General features: G+C 40.9%; 3 protein-coding genes across 7 annotated transcripts in view; 1 reads left to right on the top strand and 2 right to left on the bottom strand.

Moving 5' to 3' along the window:
* Positions 1–15,512, bottom strand: part of rasgrf2b (Ras protein-specific guanine nucleotide-releasing factor 2b) — a 36,967-nt gene extending 21,455 nt beyond the window's left edge. For all 3 annotated transcript variants that reach the window (XM_028414022.1, XM_028414023.1, XM_028414024.1), the window contains exon 1: positions 15,237–15,512. In XM_028414022.1, coding sequence (XP_028269823.1) covers positions 15,237–15,512 — 276 coding nt within the window. The remainder of the gene's footprint in view (positions 1–15,236) is intronic.
* On the top strand, positions 10,178–12,478 carry LOC114441220 (uncharacterized). Of its 2 annotated transcripts, XM_028414025.1 has the most exons (3): positions 10,178–10,225; positions 11,010–11,320; positions 11,466–12,478. In XM_028414025.1, the coding sequence occupies exons 1-3, from the start codon at positions 10,211–10,213 to the stop codon at positions 11,875–11,877; spliced, it is 738 nt and encodes a 245-aa protein (XP_028269826.1). In that variant the 5' UTR covers positions 10,178–10,210; the 3' UTR covers positions 11,878–12,478. The 2 variants fall into 2 exon arrangements, 1 of the variants encoding a protein (XP_028269826.1); XR_003671249.1 differs by lacking the exon at positions 11,010–11,320 and having other exon boundaries at positions 10,195–10,225.
* A 1,108-nt stretch (positions 15,513–16,620) lies between the features above and the next one.
* The window catches only part of msh3 (mutS homolog 3 (E. coli)), a 30,175-nt gene continuing 24,272 nt past the window's right edge, over positions 16,621–22,523 (bottom strand). Inside the window, exons 22-24 of one of the 2 annotated variants that reach the window (XM_028414326.1) lie at positions 18,727–18,859; positions 18,492–18,657; positions 16,621–16,860 (exon numbers count right to left, since the gene is read on the bottom strand). In XM_028414326.1, the coding sequence (XP_028270127.1) occupies positions 16,773–16,860; positions 18,492–18,657; positions 18,727–18,859 (387 nt within the window). In that variant the 3' untranslated portion in view covers positions 16,621–16,772. The remainder of the gene's footprint in view (positions 16,861–18,491; positions 18,658–18,726; positions 18,860–22,523) is intronic. The other variant, XM_028414327.1, reaches the window with a different exon arrangement.

The raw sequence follows: 22,523 nt of genomic DNA, 5'->3' as shown, positions 1-22,523 counted from the left end.
GCAAGGCAAAGGCACAACGCATTGTGGCAAACTGTATTATTCAGAAACAAATTCAGCATCAGTCATTTAAACTGCACACATGTGAACAGAGGTAAGAAACAAACACTGACTCCTGTTCACTGACCAGCAAAGACTGAGAGGAAACTACCATACACACACACAAGTTTGCAGCACTGCAATTAAACACTTTTTTTCCTCTTTATTAAAGATTAAAAACTCAAAGCTAAAACTGGACTTTGGTGCTAATAGATTCATTAGGCAAAAGGTGGCTGAGAGATCCAGAAATACTCGCCTGTTATAAATATTTAAAAGCAGAGATGGCAGAATCACTGTTGGGATCCACTGATGATTAGGGACAGGAATAGCTTCTAATGATGCAACACGGCCGTCTGCTTTGAAATCTGCACTGATGAGAGCGTAAATTGCACTCTACAGTACTACAGATGGATCTTGTTTTTTTTTTTCTTGACTGTTACTCTCAGCTTTTCAAAGTGAGAAACATTTCATTGCTTTAATGTTGTTTACTTCATGAACACTAAAAGCGTCAACGGTTTAAATCACAGTGGGACTAAATGCACCACTGTGGAACAAACCCCAGCCTTTTAGGCAGGAGATTCAAATTTATAGGGTGATGCTCCAAAATTAGTAAACTGAATACATTTCAAGGTAAAAATTTCCATCAAGCTCCTCTATAATTTTCTTGGCTACCATAGTCGCAGGTCAGATTACATTCCAGGTGCTCCATGCGTGATCAGAAATAATAACAGGTTAGAAGGTCACAGGGGGGCAGAAGCCTGCCAATGTACCCTGGACAGTCTATTGCATAGAATGTATAATGTTTGCTGCATGTTTGTTCCTCTCTCTCTTTTATCCTCTCTGTGCTGTCCACCTCTTCTTCTTCTCCTTTACCCAGCCGGGCTATGAGCAAGAGGGCTGGCACCACCCCATGTGACCCGGGAACTGCTCAAGGTTTCTTCCTGTTAAAAGGGAGTTGTTCTTGCCACTGTCTGCCTTTAAGGGCTTGCATGGGGGGTGATTATGATCGTTAAGGACCATAAACAAATACAAATAAACTGAATATATAACGACACTACGGCCAGTTTATCCCCAGATTGTTTGGTAACCAGAAAAAACCCACGAGGAGAGCATCCGAACTCCACACAGAAAGCTCCCAGACAGATTCAAACCAGGTACCTTCACGCTGTAAAGCGGCAGTGCTTACCACGGCACCACCATGCTACTTATTCACACAACTACTCCAGAGTATAAATATACAGGGGATTTCACTGATCACTGCTGCTTGTCATCAGTCAAGCTCAATAGTCTATAACAAAATCACACACATTCACACGTCTCATCGAATAAGTGCCACTTTAAACCCATCTTTACCTGATGTCAAATGTGCCTGTGCACATGCTAAAACTATCAACAAGCCTAGAGGAATGTCAACAAAAACTGCTGCAGCGACTGCTCAGTGATCATCAGTCCTGCTGGGTGACAATTACCACTGCTATCAACCAATCAATTACACTACTATCAACTGGATTTCCTGTATGTGTAGATGTGTGTGCACAGCACATGTGCTACCCAAGAAGGCTTAGAGGAAAACAGAAAAGAAAAAATAACACATGTGAGTGATCATACAAACAGAGATCATCTCAAACCACCTGTTATTGGCAGCTCTCATGGGGGAACACAATGCCTCAATCGTAGTAGCACAAGCAGTTTGTCTGGGTGTTTCTCACTCAAACCCTTGTACTCATCCTATGATGATGGGACAAATGGAATGATGGTATCCCATGGCCTGTAGCAGATAATTACAACAGGAAAATCATTGAAAATGGATGGATCTGAGCTATGGTAAAAAGAGGTGTGTTATACAGCTGACATTACTTGGATATGTTCGGGCAGGAAGTCTTAAACATATTAGAGCAATGTCAAAATTTGTCAGTTTCACAGCACAAACGTCTTCAGATGAAAGTGAACAAATATGAAGTAAAAATTCAGCCCATAAACTATGTTAAAGCAACACCTTCTTGGAGTTTTTGGACAAATTGCTAGTGAGGTGCAACTACAGTCTGATGAACACTATTGTCTGCTACAACTGTAACAATCTTTCTGAAGGGCACATTTGTTGACTAGCAGCCAAGGACACCGACGAACTTCTTCAAAGCAGGAGCTGTGTGTCTCACACAAGAAGGTTACTTCAGTTCGCTCGTTTTCTCAGTTATATTTAAATAAACCTACCCAGGCTGCTGTGAGACGTGGCTACAACAACACAACAACAAGCTCCCACAGCTCCGTCCCAGCTCACACACACACTCACAGAACCCGGAAGACAACCCCCGCCTGCCTAACTGTCGATCACAACCATCAATGTCAGAACTCAATAAAAGTCAACTCAATTACGAAACTACACAACTCCATAACTCAACAACGACAAACGTGTCATATCAACATAAACTCTGTAAACTGTCTCTGTGCGCTTTGAGGAGCATTTATTGTTTCAGCACCTATACAATGAAAAGCAGACAGTAATAATCGTGGAACCAGGTAAACATCCATCCATCCATTTTAACGTGTATTCAAGCAGTTTAATGACAATTTTACCTTATTTTAGCTGGCGTCCATTCAAAAGAACCGCGGATTCGTTGTTGTGGTCTGTCCGAAGCGGTTTGGCTACACAGGCCGATCACAAGCCCTGTACACAAATATGATTACTGTACCTAACAGACCTGCATCCAACCGGAACAACATCCTGTTTACAGAAGCTGCCATTATCACCGACTTGCGTTACTATGACAACCGCTCTTTTTCACCTCTCAGTGATTTTAATCCTTGTTTAAACTCTTGCTTTATTGATCTCCCATTTTCTTTTCTTTTCTGCGTCTCCTCAGACATCAATTTCTTTGATTTACTCACTGCTTCAGCCATGACTTTGAGCTTTACTTCCTACTACTTCTTCTTCTTCGCGTGATATACGAGCGGATTAGATGCCCGCAGGCTTCTGTAAATGTCGCTTCCAACTCATCCTTTGATAAATGAGGGAGGCGGATGTGACGTATTCCGTAAAGTAGGAGAATTTTGTAGTCCTTTTTAGGTGCAAGTTCCTACCCGAACCACAAAGTTTTCTAGTGTCACTGCAGGCGATACAGACTTTCATGCAAAGACAGAAGTGTCATTCAACCTGTTGTGAGATGATGCACCATCAGAGTGATTTTGAAAATACAGTTTGGAGGCTGAATTTTACAGTAGCAAAAGTCAAGTTAACATGGCAGACTTCCTGTTAGGATTAGGGTATCACTTCCTGAGACTTCTTTGTTTCTGCTGGGATTATACTGTGTGTATCAAAGTTTCGTATGTAGATGAAATACTCTCTGTGGACAGTTAACAAAGTTCATGCACGAGATCAGCACACAAGAGGAGGCTGGAGTGGAGTCATTAAAGGTATTCTCCATCACTGGGCATTACTCATGACATGCACAGGTTTATTTATAATTTCCATGTGCAACCATAAAGCCCATTATAAGCATTAAACAGTTACAGAAACAATAAAAGTCATTTGTGAGTAGAAGTTTTTAGAGAGATAAATAGCAGAGAGGGGTGTGGGTTCACTTTTTCCACCCACCAATCTTCTGGATCAGACTCACAATCTGCCTCTCTCCTCTCTTTATATTCCTCTCATTTCTCAGCTCCTGTCGCGCTCCCACAGGGGAAATAATGTGTTTTTTGTGCTGAATGTAGCTTCATAAAATGCTCCAAGGACAAGAGCAAAAAAAAAAACAAAAAAAACCAACAACAATCTGCATTTGTCATGAAAACCCTGCACACCTGATAACACAAATTTTTACCTTTAGAGCAGACCTGCACACCAAAGAGCAGTTCATCTTTAATATACCGTAAGCTTTTATACATCGTATTTACCATTATAGATTGTGCAATAGTTAGAAAATCTTCCCATAAAGGATTTTTTTTTTTACTGTAGAAGATATGCTTATTTGATTTTTTTCTTCAAAGATTAGATACACATGGTTGCCTATGCAGTATAGAGCTTATGTTAAAAAACTGAAAAGAGGAAGAAAAAGTTAGCTGTTTTATCAGCATAATTTGCCTACTAGCACCATGTTTACAAAAAACAAAGAAGCTATGCATGTTTTAAGGAAGTCTACATGGAGCCACATCTGGCGATGATGACAGGAAGTCACTGCACCCTGCCAACAAACAGTTACACTTGTACAGTAAAACCTGTAAATCCACAGCTATCATTTCCATATCAGTCTGTTTGAAGCTCAAAGGAATATAATTAAACATATATGGTTGTTTTGCATAGAATCAGATAAAAGATCAAAAGCACTTTTAGATTTATGGTGTTGGCCATGGAATATACTTTTTTGTATCTACACATTTTAAGATATCTGCTTATCATTTTGATGATGTTTTGCATGCATTAGTGTGCATTAATTTTAAGCTACCTGCGGCTCACGCCATTTCTGGATGACAAAAAAATAGAGGCAGTCTGTTGTCGCCAGCACTCTGTTCTCCTCTGTGATCTGCTGGGGGGGCACCAACAGACTGATCAGGAAGGCTGGCTCTGTCATTGGCTGCAGACAGGAGAAATTTGAAGCAGTGGTGGAGAGGAGGACACTGAACAAACTGTTATCGATCATGGATAACCCCGATCACCCTCTCCACCCTGTACTGGACAGACAACGGAGTGCCTTTTCCAAAAGTCTCAGAGAACTTCGTTGTCATACGGATCGTTACTGCCTCAAACAATAAGACTTTTTAACACCTCAGTAACAACAGTGACTGATTGCTGCAACTGACAGATCTGGCACAAGGTATCACTTTCTCACACCGTTGTCTGTATTTATATCTGATATCTCCATCTGATATTGTACATCTTGTTCTGTACTTATATTCACATCTCAAACTGCACACTTATATTTTATACTTCTGTTTCATCTCTTATTGTAAGTCACTGGAAACTATACTGGTAAGAAAGCACGTGTGAAATGTTAAAAATGTGAGGTAATATCACAGAAAGTGACACACGTGTGGTGATACCACACTGAGTTAGCCTCCGACTGCTGTGTCTTCCTCCATGCAAGACAAAAACCAACACAAAATCTCCATAAAAGTGAAGAGAGATTGTGGAGGAGTCCTCATGCAGGACTCTCATCAGTTTTCAGTGTTCACTTGGCATGTTTGTAACGCTAAGGTCACTTTTATTTGTTAATTGTTGTTATTAAGGTTTAAGAAAAAGTTACCACAGCAATGGCTCACACAACATTCACAATATGATTTACTGCCTGAAAAGGAGCCACCTGACATCGTTATTGTGTCTGTACCTTAGCATTTAAGCACGTCCCCTGACTGCATTTGATGTGAACAGCTGACACCGACCTTCTCATTCACACAACCACATGTGTAGCAGATGGAATAAGGACTTTTCATCACCTTCTGGCCTTCATGGAGCTGGAGTCTGTGGTGCAGGTGACGGAGAGGAGGATACTGAGGAAACTCCTCAGTATTCGTAACAACACGTCTCACCCCCTGCACGACACACTGCTGTCCTACAGGAGCACATTCAGCGGTAGACTGAGACTACCGAGGAGCAGCACAGAACGCCACAGGAGGTCCTTCCTGCCAGTGGCCATCAGACTGTATAACTCCTCCCCTTTCTGTAGGGAGAAGCGCTAGATAATCATGTCAGGCATCACTGTCATTCCTATATTATGTTTACTTAGCACCTTACATCTCCATATTGTATCCATGTATCATATATTGTGCTCATACCGCGTACTGTACTCTTTTTGGATTATAGTGACACTTATACTTATACTCTGTACTTAACTGCATTTAATGTAACTTAATACCTCTGGCACAAGAATTTCCTTCGGGATTAATAAAGTTTTATCTTATCTTATATTATCTTATCTTATCTTATCTTATCTTATTACACCCGATTAATGGGTCAGTAATGTCCAAGCTGGGATCAATCTAGTCCTGACAAAAACACAGACCGATCAATGCATATGTCTATTTACAGGAAGCACGTACATATATGTTGTCTATTGAGAAAAAAACTAAATACAAAAACGTTGTTTTTAATCTTTGTTTTTTGTATTTTATTTATTTCATTTCTTGTCACAAAACATTAATCTGTCGGCGGCGGCAGTACCTTATGTAACCACTGAATTCACTTAATGATACCAGCTAATGTGACAATCACGGAATCAACATCCCACATCCTGCTGCTCTTTCATTGCCCTCCATGCTGTTCATTTCCTCTGAAGAAGTTTACGATGAAGTATGAGGCTGTCTCTGTCTCTCTCTTAAACTCACACACACACACACACACACACACACACGGTGTGTATAACTACAATGCCTGAGAACACTCTTATCATGGATTACCTGTTTGTTTATCCGAGATAAAACAGATTAAAATGATTGCTCCCCTCCTCCACAGTTTACTCACTGCTGTCCTTCTATTTTACATAAGTCAAAAACACACATATATAGTTATCAGCAGGGCTTTGCTCTTATTATTTGCTTTATAATAGTCCCTCTATCACTCCATTGCTTTGAGGACTGAAACTTCCTGCTGCCTTAATGCAATAGATACTGAATTGAAGTTTCTTTCTACGGCTCCCATGGTGCCACAGCAGAGGTGTCTAAACACACCATAAATCTGATTTACTGTATTCTTGAGAACTGCTGTCTGCACATGGAAGCCACTGCACACATGAAGCTACTTGACAATTGCATTAACTCATGCTACAGTTTATTTTATACAGACTTCCTCATGGGATGTGTGCCCTTTTGTTCTCTGTGGCTCCACTTCATGTCAGTACCTGTAGCTTGTGTGACAGGAGGAGCATGTATAATAGATGTGAGCAGCTCCAGCAATAATCACAATAACACCACAGAGGAGTAAACAGCCTCAGTGCCCCAAGAGCTTTAATCACCCAGGAGGTCCCTACAAACGAGGGAGACATGCCACAGAAATATTGGCTCAATAGCTTCAATACTCTGGTATGCTTGTTATTTGGCTAATTCCCTGAGCGGTTGTAGCCATGCCAATGTCAAAGCAGCCCTAAAAAATATAAATATTTGCAACCAACGCATGGTATAGGAATGCGTATATAAATTTAAATTTGGCTATAAATATGGAAGTAAGTGATTGACAGGTGGGTGCAGGTCACTTAAACGTAGGGTAGGAGATTTCATTCTGATGCACTTTTTGTTAAATTAGTGTAACTTCCTTTACAATCCGATTAGTTCAGCAGTTTCTCTTTAAAACAAAGAATATTAATCATTCGTGGAAGCTATAAAACGCTGAAAACATCAGCCAATCCTACGAGGCGCCCCTGCGTGTATAGCTGGCTGGTTGTCACTCTCTTCCTGCTCTGCGCGCACCAGAGAGGTACGTGCATGATGGCCAAGTCACAGACTGGTTGGGAGGCGTGGCTTCGGGGTGAGCTCCGAGAGAAAGGGGCGTGTGTTTACTTTCAAAATCTGGCTGATTCTCACTGATTTTTCAAAATCTCCTACCCTACCTTTAACAGCTATCGTTTTAGAGTAGACACTAGTTTAGTGAAAAGGTGACACCCAGAGCCATCATAATGAGCTTCAAATCCGCTGTTGTATTTGTAGGCCTATATAGAGACATTTTTTACCCACATGAAGCTCGAGCAGATACGTTAAAACTGTTGTTGCACCAGGAGTGTTCTCTGGATCCCACAGTGAGGGAGCACTGTCATCCATCCTTTGATCGGCGCAGTGTTTCAAACACAAGAGACAGATTTTAAGACATATGCCAGCTTTAAATTCTGACACTAATGAGGTCCATAATGGCTCTCACACTCAGTAAAAGACGAAAAAATACAAGGAAAATGAAAGGCAGCCTGCGGATGAAATGCAGAGGATGCTCCGGGTCTACAAGAAGAATTGGTTTCAATTAGTGCGAGCAACAGTGAAAACGTACAGCTTTGAGAGGGGCATTTGGAGCTAGAGGAGCTTTCTAACGAGTACTAATTGTATGCATTCATGCATATCATATATATCACGCATACACACACTCATCAGGAAGTCAGCGTTGACACTTCATCTTTAAAGTGTCACCTCACCTTTTCCTTTCCTCTAATGAGGAAGGAAGCTGTTGCAAGGAACCCATCTGTGCGTACAGCGACACATAAACACACTTTATTAGAACTAATGCTGCCAAATCAGAGAATTCAATTAACCTACGATACGTCCGCCATGCATGAACCTGCTAATGAACACTACACTAGATTCAAGCTGTCAATTTGTCCATCCCTTTCAAGCAGGATGGATTACAATATTTCAAATATGAACATCAATGTCACGGAATAGCCCAACAGCTTGTCTAATTTATTTATATATTTTGCCATCTCACCAGCCACACTGATGTTTAAACCCACAAGTACAATGACAAGTTCCTGATCAGATCACTGCCGAGGAGGAGTCCAGCTCAACCTGACTGATTTTTGATTTGATTAACAAAAATATTCAATGAGAAACTGACGGTGAGGTCACCATACAATATAAAGGCACACAAAAACACAAATTTAATATAGTGATTGCAAAGCCACAAGCACATACTTTGAAGCCTGGAAGGAGATGAGAATCCAGCTCCAGGTGCTTCGACACATGTACTGTCAGTCCTTGAAATGAAATTTTAGAACACACACTTTCATGTTGCCAGGATGAAACTGCAAAGATCTAGAAGAAGGAAGGTAGGGGTGGATGGAGGGTTCTGTCATTATAATCCCTGTTGAATAAATAAGAATAGCTGATGTCATTTACCTTCCTTGTGGTTTTTCTTTTCAAAAAAACTGCTTCAGTCAAAAGCGAATGTGCCATCTTTACAAAAACAAGTGCAATAAATATTTTTTAGAAATGTCAGGAAGGTGGCTGGAACACTGTGGTGGACTGTAAATGTCAGCATGTGCACGTCATCACAAAAGATGAGACTGACATGACTGACATCAAACAACGAAGGAGGAAACAAGGTACTTTTCTCCAGTTATTGTGCAAGTTAAACACTTTACTTAATATGTTACTAATGCTATTGGGATGGGAATAAAAACAAAACCTCTAAAACACATTGGCTGCATGTGAATATTAAACCCGGGCTTTTATGTGACAGGTTTCATCCCTCTTAACATTCAGCTGTGTGCTTTTGTCAGGCTTTGCAGCATTTTTGTTGCTGGCCACAGCCTTTTAATTGAACTGTGGACCAACAGAGCTGCTGGGTTTCAATGTAAAATCATGTCTATTTACTGTTTAATTGTTGCTATGACAGCCAGACCTTTTCATCATTCACATACACATTCTAGGAAATCAGGGAAAACCCAAAAGCTGACCAACAAAAACAGAGCATTAATTCAGTCCTTGTCTTGTCTTTTGTTCTTGTTTTGGATGATGTTCAGAGATGTGTAGACCTCCCAGAAAGGCATTAATTGGCTTGTTTTTATGACAGCAACACCTAACTATTAAAGTTTGAGGCATGTGTGACGATCTGGAGGCAGACTACACTGTATGTGATGGTCATCTGGTTCTGGTTCAAGGTCTGTAATGAACTGTGCTTCTCCGTGAGATCAATATCCAACCAGTCACTTGAGGACAATTACGCACAGCTAAATATACGACATACACAGCGATGCATGTACACAGTCGCTGTGGAAACCATTTAGGAGCCATTCCACCAAATCGGTGCCATTTACGTCCCCATGAGATTATTTGTGTAAATATATATTAAAATTGACTATAGAACACATTTTATTGTTAAGGAAATTGTCTTGAACCTTGACCTGATTGCCAGCTTAATATAAATAATTGCAATTATTTAAAAAACCTACTAAACCTAGTGAAAATTAGCACATTGTGTGTGTCCCCAGTCTCTAATACAACAGTGTACCATGAAATATAATAATTAAAATCAAATAGAAATGTTTTATTTTTTACATTTTTGTATGACTCTATATTCCATCTCTGATTTAAAGATGTTTTTTTTTTTAATAAATTTATAATACTGTAGTTAAAATATACATTTTAGTCATGTCCCTATGTTTTACCTCAGTCCTGTTACCCTAACACATCCCCCTCTATAAAAAAATTGGAACATTCCACAAGTCACATGGTCAACAGGAAGTTGCATTATCTAGTTCTTCTAAGGAACATGGGCAGACCAAAAGTAAGGTCTCTCTTTTTCTTTTCTGTATATTTGATGATATTTTAACTGTGGCTGAGACGGTCAATATAAACATTCAGTCCTGTTACCTTGTTTTTTGTTAGATGTTAGTTTTTATTTTAAAAAAATACATATTTTTGGTGAATTAGTAGATGTGCTAGATGTCCTCATGCTGCTAGCATGGACGCCATATTGCTATATTTCATGTTTTAGCTAATTCTTTGCTAAAAACTCAGTCCTGTTACTTTCAGTCCTGTTACTGATATAGTGAGTAACAGGACTGTGTTACTGTAACAGGAGTGAGTATCCCCCTTTATTTAATTGATTTTTTTAAGGTTTATATCAGTTTTTTGATACTGTTGACCTGAATACTAAGGCTGGGGACACAATACATGACTTCCCCAGTATTCAGTAATGTGACAATTTGTTGTTTGCTAACCACCAACAAACTCAAAGAAGAAGATCAGGAAGAATTAGGAAGAAAAAACTGGTTTGGATCAAATCATGGAGGAGTCGGTTGTTATTTTAATATTCCTGCTACTTCCCGTCATCTTCTGGCACTAGTTCCCATGTCACACCCTCTCTTTTTCATTGACATGAAATGTTTGCAGTTGGGTTGGTGAACAGTTCACACTACACCACTGTAGTGTAACCCAAACCCTAACCTGACAGGGAATTAAGGGTGAAATCAGACAAAAAAAAACTGTGTAGTGTGTCCCCAGCTTAAGTTAGTAAGCTTTAGTTTACACATAAGGTCAGTTTGACAATATAAATGCTATTCTTACAGGGAAAAAATCCACCATTAACTGCTGCAGAAAAGCAGCGGCGCTATCGTGCACGACGTGATGCAGACCCAGGGAGGCGACAAAAATATTTACAGAAAGAACATGACAAGTACAGGAGTGACATAGAGTCAGGCAAGAAGAAAAGAATCTATAATGTCAGTGAGAGGGAAAAGCGCAGACGACGCAGAAAGTGGAGGGAGACTTATCATAGGTTAAAAGCAAGAAAAGAAGCTCAAGAACTCATCATTACACCTCCAGACACCCCCCAAGTATCACCAGTTGACCCTGCAGATCCACAGCCAAGAATTTCCAGGTCCAATATTAGTTTCTGAACACAGCTCCTGTCACATTATGTGTATGGTTTGGCAAGTGTATTTGTCAAATGTGTAATAATTAAATATACAATGCACTCTCATTAAATTGTTAACATTTAATGTTTTTCTCATGATGGGTTTTAGGCAGCAAAATGAAGGGAGGAGAAGAAGCAGAAAAAAAATTAAAAAGCTTAAGGAACAAATTCAAGAACTGCAGATGCTTCTGAAAAAACAAGTTCGAAAAACAGAAAAGTACAAGAAACAAACCCAGCGCATGAAAAAGAATAATCCATCTCCACGTAAAAAGGTTAAGAAACAGATGAGACAGCTTCCTCGTGAAGCTATTCAGAAGACCCTTTTGTTTCATGAGGCTCTTGTACAGGACATCCGAAATAAGTACACAAAAGCACAGGGGGAGAAGGAAAGGCAAATCATCGCAAAGATAGTAACAGGAAAAGTTTTGAAAAAGTACAGACTACAGCGTTTTGCTTTAAACTCATTGGGCTTTTCAAAGAAAAGATGGAACCATGAGAAGGAGGGGAGGTTTAACTTCTAACTTCTAACCTTTATCATGGATCATCATGGACACAAGTGAAACACACATACAAGTGCGTTGCATGCAGAAAATTGGAGTGAACAGATTTTTCTGGCCAGCGCGGGAAGACATTATGTGGTACCTCTTTGAGGACATTGTATCTCTCATCCCTCCCACAAAACCAGTCACTGGTCGACACATGGAAATTGAAAAAGAAGTGTGGGCAAAACTACAGAAGTTTTCTTAAAAAAAGGTTAGACTAAGAAGTTTGTTGTCATGACTTTTACCTGGACCACTATTTGATAGTTGCTGCATCCTGACCAAAAATGTTTTTAACTTGTAGGCAATGGAAGGATCTTAAGACTTCTTCTTCTTTTGCAGAAGAGAACAATAGTAGAACATCTACCAACAGCTTTCTGCAGAAAGGAGCAACACACTATCTGTCCCACCATCCCACCATCTTATGATCACACTTTTTACTCTATCTTTCTTTAATTCCTGTTACCTGACTTCATTCCTGTTACACTGTTTTTTCCTGTTACCAGATAGTTTTTTCTAAAAAATCTGTATAACCAGTTCTTTTTAAATGAAATGAATACAGTGTTTTTAAAACAGTTTAATAAATGGCACAATTTTTAAAAAATCAGCAAAGTTGTGTTTGGGGATTTTTTTTTATATTAAAAATTACGTTGTGTTTTGTAAACAAGTACAACTTGGGTCCATACAAAGTTATTTTTTGGCAAAAATATAAATAATTTAACATATGGCCATTCATTTCCTAAAACTGATTGATTATATGAGGGCAAAACAAAAGAGATATTTGAATATGATTTAAAAACAGCTTTTTAAAAGACACTAGAGTTTCCGTAACAGGACTGAGGAAAATGCGTCCATTGTCTGCTTAGATACCTTGTAAAAAAATAAATAAATGTCCCTGAGATGGACCATTATTTATTTTGAATAGTTAAGCATGTTTATTATTAGACTGCGTCTTGAAAAAAGATAAAAAAAAATATTTATTTTGGAAGAATTATCACATGCAAATGGCACCCATTCGGTAGAATGTCCCTTAGACTGGTGTGAATGCTCTCCAAATTATTTGAAGGGTTTGTGTCTCTCTGAGAGTACAACAGACAGAGGGAGCTGTGTGTTATTTGTGTGGTTACATTGTGGCTCACTGTGGGGGTGTGATACTGCAGGTTGCTGGCAGACTCACTCCACTGCACAGACAAACGGTAAAGAGAAAGAGCAACGGATGGAAAGATGGAAGGCCTTCTCTTATGACCAAACCCACCGCACGCAAGGAACCAAAAATCCAGGATCTGACAGGACTCTGAAACTTCCCTCAGACAAAATGTCACTGTTGTTTGGTTCTGTCCTCCTCCCAGTGTGCAAAACATTTTCACAGCAGCACGCGAGGGTCTTCGCTGAGGGCAGGTTGAAAATAACCCTAATTAAGCATCACATCTGTAGTATGATGGTGAGACAGGAGAGTGAGACAGGAGAGTGAGACAGCGTGGAAAAAAGAGAGAAAATAATACATAATTGCCAAGCTCTGTTACATCAGAAGAGACAGGTTTTATGCTCACATCAGTGCCAAAATTAGCAGTTGGAATCACATAAAAGGAGAGATATGTTCTCTTTTCATCATCAGTAGTAACAACTCCACCACATTCTTGCTATAATCCACACACACACACACTGCTATTCCCAGTCTGTCCTTTATTTGCATACATCTGGAATGAATTGTCTTTACTGTACATTTAAAGAGACAGGCATTCTACTTTTTCACAGTCTAAATACTCTCCAATGCACCCCTCCACACACACTTTGATGGGCATGATCCCCTCACACTGACACAGGCCACGCAGCTGAAACATTGACATTCCCTTTGATTAATACAACCCTCAGATTGACAAAATGACCATTGCATGTGTGTGTCAGTTTTTTCTCAATGAAATGCAAATGGTAATTCAAATGTTTCCTAGCAACAGGGTCTGCTTAACAGTTGGAGCAACAATGCTGAGGCAACTTCTTGGAGCACAGTCACAACAGATTCACTTAAAATATTTCCCCGCTTTAATATCATGAAGATATCACCCATTTTTCCACGCTGCAGGCGTCAAACATCAGCCAGGCTGATAATACAAAGGCCTCGCTGCATAAACATGGATTATTTTGTTTTAATCAGATCACAGAGGGGGCTGTTGCTCTGGATCCAAAACCAGAGCTTGCAGGGGATGATAAATGTTCCACTGAACTTCAGGTTGTCCAGAGCAGTACTTACATCATATCGCAGCACACTGACCACTTTCTAGCTTCAACATGCTCACATGGTAACGATGGCTTGAGCCTATATCCAAGCTATCAATGGCCAAAAAGCAGGGTGCACCCAGGACAGGTCACCAGGAAACCAGAGAAAGAAACACGACCAGTAGGTTCAGAACCAGGAACCCTCTAACATTGAGCTGACAGTGCTAACTGAACCATCGTGCTGTTAACCCCAACCAACAAATTTTCAAATGCATAAACTGAATGCTTTGAGTGACATATTACACCACATGTATCTCTTACCCCCACTAGAGCCCATATTAGAACTTTAATGAACTTGTGTTGCAGTGATCTGCAGCAGGTTTGTTACCAATTTCACATCTATAACAGTGATTTCTTTCACCTCTGTTCAGATTAAAAGAGTGGCCACAGCTTCAGAGCAACAGGGATGACAGAGAAACAAAGTCTCTGGGGAACAGAAAGCTGCATTACAAATAATCATGACAAAAAATGTCTACATGTGGAAATAAAATGGTATTACTTGCATTTGTGTAGTTGAGACGCACCTGTTGCTGCATACTTTTTGGTTGCTTCTCACTATGAGATTCAAACTGAATTTTATTTTCAGCTGAACAAGCCTTGCCTGCTTCATCTAAGGAGTGTTTGAACAGATTCAACTGACTGTTGGGCTTTCTTCCTTAAAAGGTTTGTGGCTACAGCCAAAACAACAACAACAAAAATTGATCTCAAACAGACAGGCAGTGAAAAAGAACAAAAACATATGACTATATATTGTTTAAAGACACACTATGGGAAGGTTCTGCCTTCTACCAGCGTGCAGCACCTCCTTGGGGGATGGTCACCTGCTCTGGAAAGAAACTTTGAGCTGACACTGCAGAGCTGATACAGTGGAGGAGCTGAAATGCTGCAGTGACTTCAGTTTGATGCTGCATGAGCTGCTCTGTTTTGTCTGCAAGTTTGACAGGAACGAATAAAGTGTAGATTTTATTAGTGTCTTGATTATTTATCATTCTTCACACTCTGTGAAGTTCATGGCATTGAACTGCAGCCTCCGTTCACACTCACAGCGTTGTTATAAAGTCTCTCACCTGTTTCTCCAGCGCTTCCTTCCCAGTGGTGGACATCTTGGGCGCCGGCGCGCGCTCGCAGGTGCATCCTTCCAACAGGTAAATCCCAGCAGGCCGCGCGCTCTGCTCGTTCTCGAAGTAGAACAGTATATTCTGGTACAGGGCGAAGAACTTCTCGTGCCAGCGGCTGTTCTCCGCCGTCTTCTTGCTCAGGTAGCCGCGCTTGGTTCCCTCTTTACGCGCGACTGCCGACAGAAACAGCGCGTGTCCTTCGTTATAGCGGACGCTCTTCTGCATTTTGTCGTACGGTTTTTGGAAGGAGGTGAAAGTGGGGCAGCCAAAGCTTTCACCGCGAGCCCATGTCCGCCGGGGGGTTGCGTGTAAACTTTCCCACCGAGAGATGCGCGGCTCAGGCGCGCCGTGGCGCACGGAAAAGTTGCCCCGCTGACGGAAGCGCTGGCACGGAGGAACTCATAGTAAAGATTTCCGAGCTTCACTAATATAAATCCATGCTTCGCTTTTAACAGACAAACAACTGGGGAAAAAAAGTAGCAGAGAGCGAGAGGCGTGTCGGTCACAGAGGGGAGAACCCTCAAGTGGACAGACAGTGAAAGAATCACAGAGCCGATGCGCTGTAATCGGCTTTGACAGTGGTTAACTCTCTCTCGTACACAAACACTCGCTCCCACTAGGTCTCTCTATCTTTCTCTCTCCGGTGATGCGCGCTGATCTTGGAGTTGGCGGAATTAAAGGCGGAGCGTGAGATGGTTGTGTATTCGAGAGTGAGTGAGAGAAAGAGAGAGAGCGCTACAGAGATGTATCTAATGCTGATTCCCTGAGTGGCAAATCCTGTCATTTGTTTTCTGCATTATTTATGGGGTCGGATCAAAGAGCGCGCATTAATGCATAGGCTACACTACTGAATACAGAACCGAGATAAAGCCATGCACTGATAATACTAAGAAAGACAAGAGTTTAGTGTGTCCTTGTGTCAAATACACTTTCTGCACCACGGGCTTAGCTGAACTGCACATGAACAGAACATGTATGGAGCCTTAAGGGGCTCCAGGGGGAGCTGCAGAGTCTGATAAAGCAACTTAAATTATGTAATTTGGCCGAGTATTAGCTGAGGCTGAAAAGACAGAACATTTTAAAAAATCTGGAGGTGTGGAGTTATAAAGAAGTGAACTCTGCTTCCTGCTTCTCATCTGTTCTGAGGGCAAAAGGCTCAAGGCTGCAGAAGAAACTGAATTTAACTGAACAGGAAAAATAATTCTTTAAAAAAAAAAATCAATGAGTAATGCTAATACTCTGAAGTTTAAAGAGTGACAACGTGTTTTTATTGAATCACCAAACAGACTGTATTTGATTCAATTGATTGAAATCTGGTATTGATTGCTGTTATACATTATATTACTGGATTACAGTACAGATGACAGTGCAACCAGAGGCTGGCCAAAAAGGGAGGTAGTGAGTGAAACATGTTTGTTTACATGTGTATCCCTCTTCACTGAGATTGGGATCAGTTTCCTTCTGTGCGCCTTCTGACGGTGATGATTACTGGCAGGAGTTTGACTGCAGCCACATCATGAGGGATGATTTATCAGTGATACTCCACAGATCTGCGAGAAGCTTCTTACTCTTCCTAAAAACAAAGGCAAAGACACCAAGAAGTTAAACATAATCAAAACACTGCATGGCCTCCTAAACACACTGTACTCTCACACATAAGTTGTGTAAGAATACAATAAAATCCATGTTCTTAACCTCTGACCATGCAGCAGCTCAGCTCCATTGTGTGTGATTATTGGGTACTGCATGGCTTTGCTCCAAAGAAAGAGCAAACATTTCATATAGGGAGGATTACATTGACAGAGAGGTATGGCTCTGTGTGTGTGTGTGTGTTGGTGCTGACAGATATTTCATATGGTGAGGATTACTTTGGAAGAGGCTGAGCAGCACTCTTCTCTCAGCAGGCTGTCTGTTGCAGATCAAGGAGATGCCATGCTACAAATTTACAAAGAATGATGAGTGTGTTTGCAGAAAGTGCAATATGCTGACACTTTGACAGCAAGACACTGAGAATTAACAGTATTTCCACCTCTTGTATGGAGGATTTCTGCCTGGCAGTGTCTATCTAATGCTAGTAGAAAACCTTTCCGTATCCATCAGCATTATAAAAATGCCCATTCCAACCTGTGGAATATTTGGAAATATACATTTTTTTTTACTGAAGGTAAGAATTATATGGAAATATATTATGGGGAAAACTGCAACAAATTCTGTTAATATGAGCTTTAATCGATTTTAAATAAATAAAAGGTGAAGAAATAACTATAAAAAAAGATGCATTGTATTGTCACCATGGTAACCAGTTAGCTACAACCCGTACCAGCTCGTAATGCCAATGGATGAGCTAGAAGAAGATGAAAGACTGCCGAGGTGCAGATGCATGTGGACGTCAGAAAGAGACAGATATTGTGTCTTGTATTTAAAAAAAAAATCATGCAACAGTGGATCTGTTGGTAGCCAACACAATGTCAAGCATGTGAGGAGGCCTGTCCATCCAACCCAGAGACAGAGACGGGCTTGACTCGTTCATTTGGTCACAACAGAAATAAGCAGCTCTGTGCAGCAGGTTCCACAGTGGTAGCTGCTGTTTACAGCACACTCTACATCAACTCAGTGCTAGTTTTTAGTTCTCATCGCTGGTGGAGAAAACAAAGCACATCAAGCTGAAAGTGGCTACAGTATCTCAGGGCAAAGAAACATCAGTGACCCCCTTGCAGGAGGATACTGTACTATAACATCAAAAAGATGGTACAGTACAGTAACCTGAGCTTGGGTGTTTCATGTTTTCTGAATCAAAGAGACGATTTTTTTGCAGCATTTGAGGGATTTCAAAACAGGTTGTAGGTCTCTCTCCCTCTTTCCACTGTGAAAGTCCTTGATGCCATCAGGTGACAAGGTCTGAGCTGCTCAATCAATGTGCTTCTCTCTCAGATGTGTTAGTTCATTTCTAAAATCAGATTCATTTGAGTGTTAAAGCTTGAAAAAAATCAGTTTAGCATCTGTGGAGCTGTTTCCATCAGTTGTATTATTTCTTGATTTTAGTTTGTACTTAATAATGTGCACAGATTTACCTGATACTACAGCATTTTAGCAGCGTATAGAATGCTCTGTATGTGGTTTTATCGTTCATAGGCCTTCACATTGATCTGGTCTCGTCTTCTCTTTTAAAATGATCAGAATTCTCCTTTTGTGTATGTGCGCTACCTTCTGACATTGACCATGTTTTCCAGCTCTCTGGCTTTGCGAGCGGCAGTGTGCAGTATAGGATCTGGGATGTCGGCCAGCCTGGCCACGTTCAGGCCGTAGCTCCGTCCTGCAGCTCCTTCAGTTAACTGGTACAAGAAGGTGATGAACTCTGGCTGAACCTCTGCTGGCAAATGCAAACATATAAACATCAAGAAAGGCTGAAACCTTTATGTCCACAAAAATGCACACATACCGTCAGTGTCAGCAGAGATGTCAGGTTCATTGAGTAGGAAAGCCATGTGGTAGTTAGAAACATGTTGAGGATACAGCCGCTCCAACTCACACAGAGGAGGATAATGGGTTACAAACAGGGTGATGGCTTTCACCTGAGAAAGAGAGAGTGAAGTGTTAGCATCTGTCCTCTGGAGGCTCTTCAGTCATTTAAAGATCCAGCAGTTACAGTTAGTGAGAAAGTGCTCAGGCAAGGAGCAGCAAGTAACATATCTGCAGGCAGGAATGTCATCATTTAGTCCCAACAGTCATGAAAGATGTGAACCTGTGAGGTAAAACCTAAGTACAGGCTTAAGATGAATGTCATTTGAAGGGACCCTCCACCTCCCTTGTTTGGTTTTACTAACAGAACAGCCACCTACTCACCAGCTTTGCAGAGTGCCTGTGAACAAAATGCAACAAATCATGAAAGTAAATGTTCAGAATCTGCTGCTTTGTCTGCTATGTCGTCCTCACGAGTGCAGAACAGAGACTGTGTGTTAAAACTATTGATCCAAGGCACGAATAAAGCACATTAGTAACAAAGAATCTTTTTTTTATATATATAAACAAGAGAAAGCTTTAATCAAAATAAACAAAGACGATGCTAACATGATGACATTTAAATGTAATGCCCACTATTTTAGCATGCCAAAATTGCAGAATTAGCAGAAACATTGGGCAGCCGAGGCTGTTGGAAATGTCATTAGTTCTGCAAGTTTTGGAGATAAATCAAAGTACCGGTATATTCACCTGAGGGCAGCGCTAAATGAGGGGCAACAAGGATTGTTGTTAATAAATTTGATTAAGATTCACCCATTACTTGATAAGATATTTCCCACAAACTGCAAATGTCAATGAAAGACATAGGGTCAGTTGGACCTCTGCAACATTTGCTACAGTCCACCTATTAGATCAGTGCGATGTGAGGGGTTGTCATTGCTTGAGCAGGAGATAATGAAAAATAAAAATTCTGCCACACAAAACCAGTGATGAGGAATTCTAAGCAGAAGTAGATCTGTTATTGGCTGGCACCTGCTGTGATACATGTTGAAATATTTGCGGATCTTTGACACAGAAAAAACATTTTGAGTAATCTGGGACAAAAGACGTGGACCAAACCATCCCTGCCTTCCCAGAGCAACACTATCACACAGATCTTCTTCATGATTTCCATCCATCTATTTGCTAAAGTGCTTCATCCATCAGGGTCACACTGCAGCAACAAAAAAAAGCAGAGACCTCCTGTCTCAGGGGCATCTTCCTCCAGCTCGTATTAGTGTATTCCAGATGAGAGATATAATCCCTCCAGTGAGCCTTCACCAGGTCGGCCATGCCTGATTGACCTCTAATTATAAGCCCTTATCAGGCGCCTACACCTCTTCAACTGTGTCTCTTCAGTGTGATGGGGCAGGAGTTCCTCCAGGATGGTGGGTTCAGCCATCCTGCAGATAAAACTCTGTTTAGTGACCTGGCGTAAACGTTCCCTCTCCTGAAAGGAGTATACTATTGCTCCTCATGCAGGAATCATCGTCTCAGAGATTCAAACCATTCAAGTGAGCGGTCTGCTGCAGTCGAAAACACTGTCCCTAAAGAGATCTTTCAACCTCAGTATTGATCAAATCTGTATTTTTTTTACTGTTCGACTTCTTATGAAACAACGAAACAGGAGGAAAAAATAGAGGTGAAACACAAAGAAGACAAAGTAATATATATATATACACACAACAAATGTTGCATTATGTAACTCACTGTCTGTGTTTGCACAACCAAGCAAAAGTGGTAGCTGAAAAACAAAGAACAGCATCGACATCCACTGTGCTGTGGCCCAGTGTTACTTAACTTCCTCTGTACCCTCTAGTGGGCAGAGGCAACACACAAATACACACTTTGTGAGTATGACATACACTATATGTACACATACAGTGGTCCATTTCTTTATTGTTTTTATGTGTGTCTTTCTGCTGTCCATCATTTTTCTTACTTTCCTGTAAACACCAGCTGCAGCTTTACAGGCTCTGGAGAGATAGTCATCTCTCTTTTATCCCTGTCAGGCCTGGATCCTCCCTAAAGGCTCTATGATTGAACTCTGGCATTCAGGTTAAGTCATGAAAATCACAAAAAGCGAGAGGCGCACTCGCTCAGCCTTCGTCGAAGGCAAGCACAAAGATTTCACCTCTTAGCGCTGCACTCTCAAGACAGCAGCTGAGAGCAGCTCAGTAAAACGAATGCATTTGCTTGTTCTGCAACCTGATCATGTAAATAGAGAGGGGTGCATGAAAACGTGTGAAAACAGTTTCTCCCACATGCTACAAAACAGTCTTGACAGTGTGACATGTTGGAACACAGTTATGGCTTGAATAAAGAGTCCTTAAAGTGATAGTATGAATAATGATTAAGTTCAGTGATGACAGTAATGATGAGAAATCATGTATGAGCTCTCAGCCTGAATCTTACATCATCACAGCAGACATGCCGCTGCAGGACTCCAGGCTGGTTCAGCGATCAGCCCGCTAACCACTGGGTCTAAGAAAGGTCACATGTCGCTAGTAATACTAATGTCTTAAAGGGACGTGCAGGGTCACTCCCACAGGGTTCAGACAAAGATGCACAGAACTGAATCTGCTTCTTTTACAAGACACACACACACCTTTGCTGAAAGGTAAAATTGAACTGGATGTGGATGAGGGAGGCTGCAATGATCTGATTAGGTGATAATGGCAGCTCATTACCAGACTACCACAGGGTGCACTCAGAGCTTTGTTCTGCAGATCAATGATCAGATGAAATTAGTGCTTAAACAATTAGTCAATTATTAATTTGGCCATTTCAGGGATCAATCAGGGGATCGGTGGTTAAAAGGTGAGTAGTGTCAGGTAAAAAGTCAAACAATCTTGTAGTTTGTTCGCTAGAATGACCATTGAAAAGCAATTTCCACTTTTCCACATTTTTCATGGACCTCAATGGGACTAAACCATTATCCCTACATGGGTTAATTGTTATTGCCACATGTAAAAAAACAACTTCATGCTACAACTTATCATCAATAGTACCACAATGTGTAGAAAACTACAGAACACACAACACTGCTGTTGAAAGGTAGCTTCTGGACATCTAACCATAGGATCAATGACTTTTAAATTCCAGAGTACTCTCTGGTATTGAAAATATGATATAGATTTAAAAGAAGACAGACAAAAAAGGGAGATACAAGGAACTTTTCTCAGCCTCTGGGAAAATGTGAGGTAGGGCTGCAACGATTACTCGAGTACTCGAGCAATATTTGAGGGCAAAATGCATCGACAACTAATTTAGTATTCGATGACTTGTTTGACATCATTGGCGTGGGGATGGAGGGGACTGAAGCAATGACACTGCAGCGGTCCAAAGCAGGTATCCACTAGCTGCAAGCTGCAGCCGTGTCTATGGGAAAACTATGACATTTACGCGTAATCCGAGTACTTGAATAATCACAAAAATAATCGGCGAGTATCTGAGTATCAAAATACTCGTTTGTTGCAGCCCTAATGTGAGGAGATACTGAAGTGTTACTGTAAACTAAAATCTGCTGCATGTTTATAAACAGTCAGAGGAATGTTTGGTTCAAACATTAGAAGCCAGATGTGTTCAGCACACAGTATGATGGTTCAAATGTGAAAGTACCTCTGACAGCTGAGCTGCCAGAAGCCTCTGCTCACTCTCGCTGTAGCTTGTGTCACCTTGTCCACCTCCTCTTCTCCTGTAATGTGTTTCCGATTCTAGTTTTCAGCTTCAAATTGG

The sequence above is a fragment of the Parambassis ranga genome, chromosome 9, assembly GCF_900634625.1.
Source record: "Parambassis ranga chromosome 9, fParRan2.1, whole genome shotgun sequence".
Classification (NCBI taxonomy): Eukaryota; Metazoa; Chordata; class Actinopteri; family Ambassidae; genus Parambassis; species Parambassis ranga.
Note: the sequence above shows the minus strand (reverse complement) of the source record. Positions and strands in the feature narration are given on the sequence as shown.

Bases quoted from the DNA above. Each gene is read 5' to 3' on its own strand.
- LOC114441220 (XM_028414025.1), top strand. The intron at 11,321-11,465 runs GTCCAATATTAG...GATGGGTTTTAG, and splicing joins CCACAGCCAAGAATTTCCAG to GCAGCAAAATGAAGGGAGGA.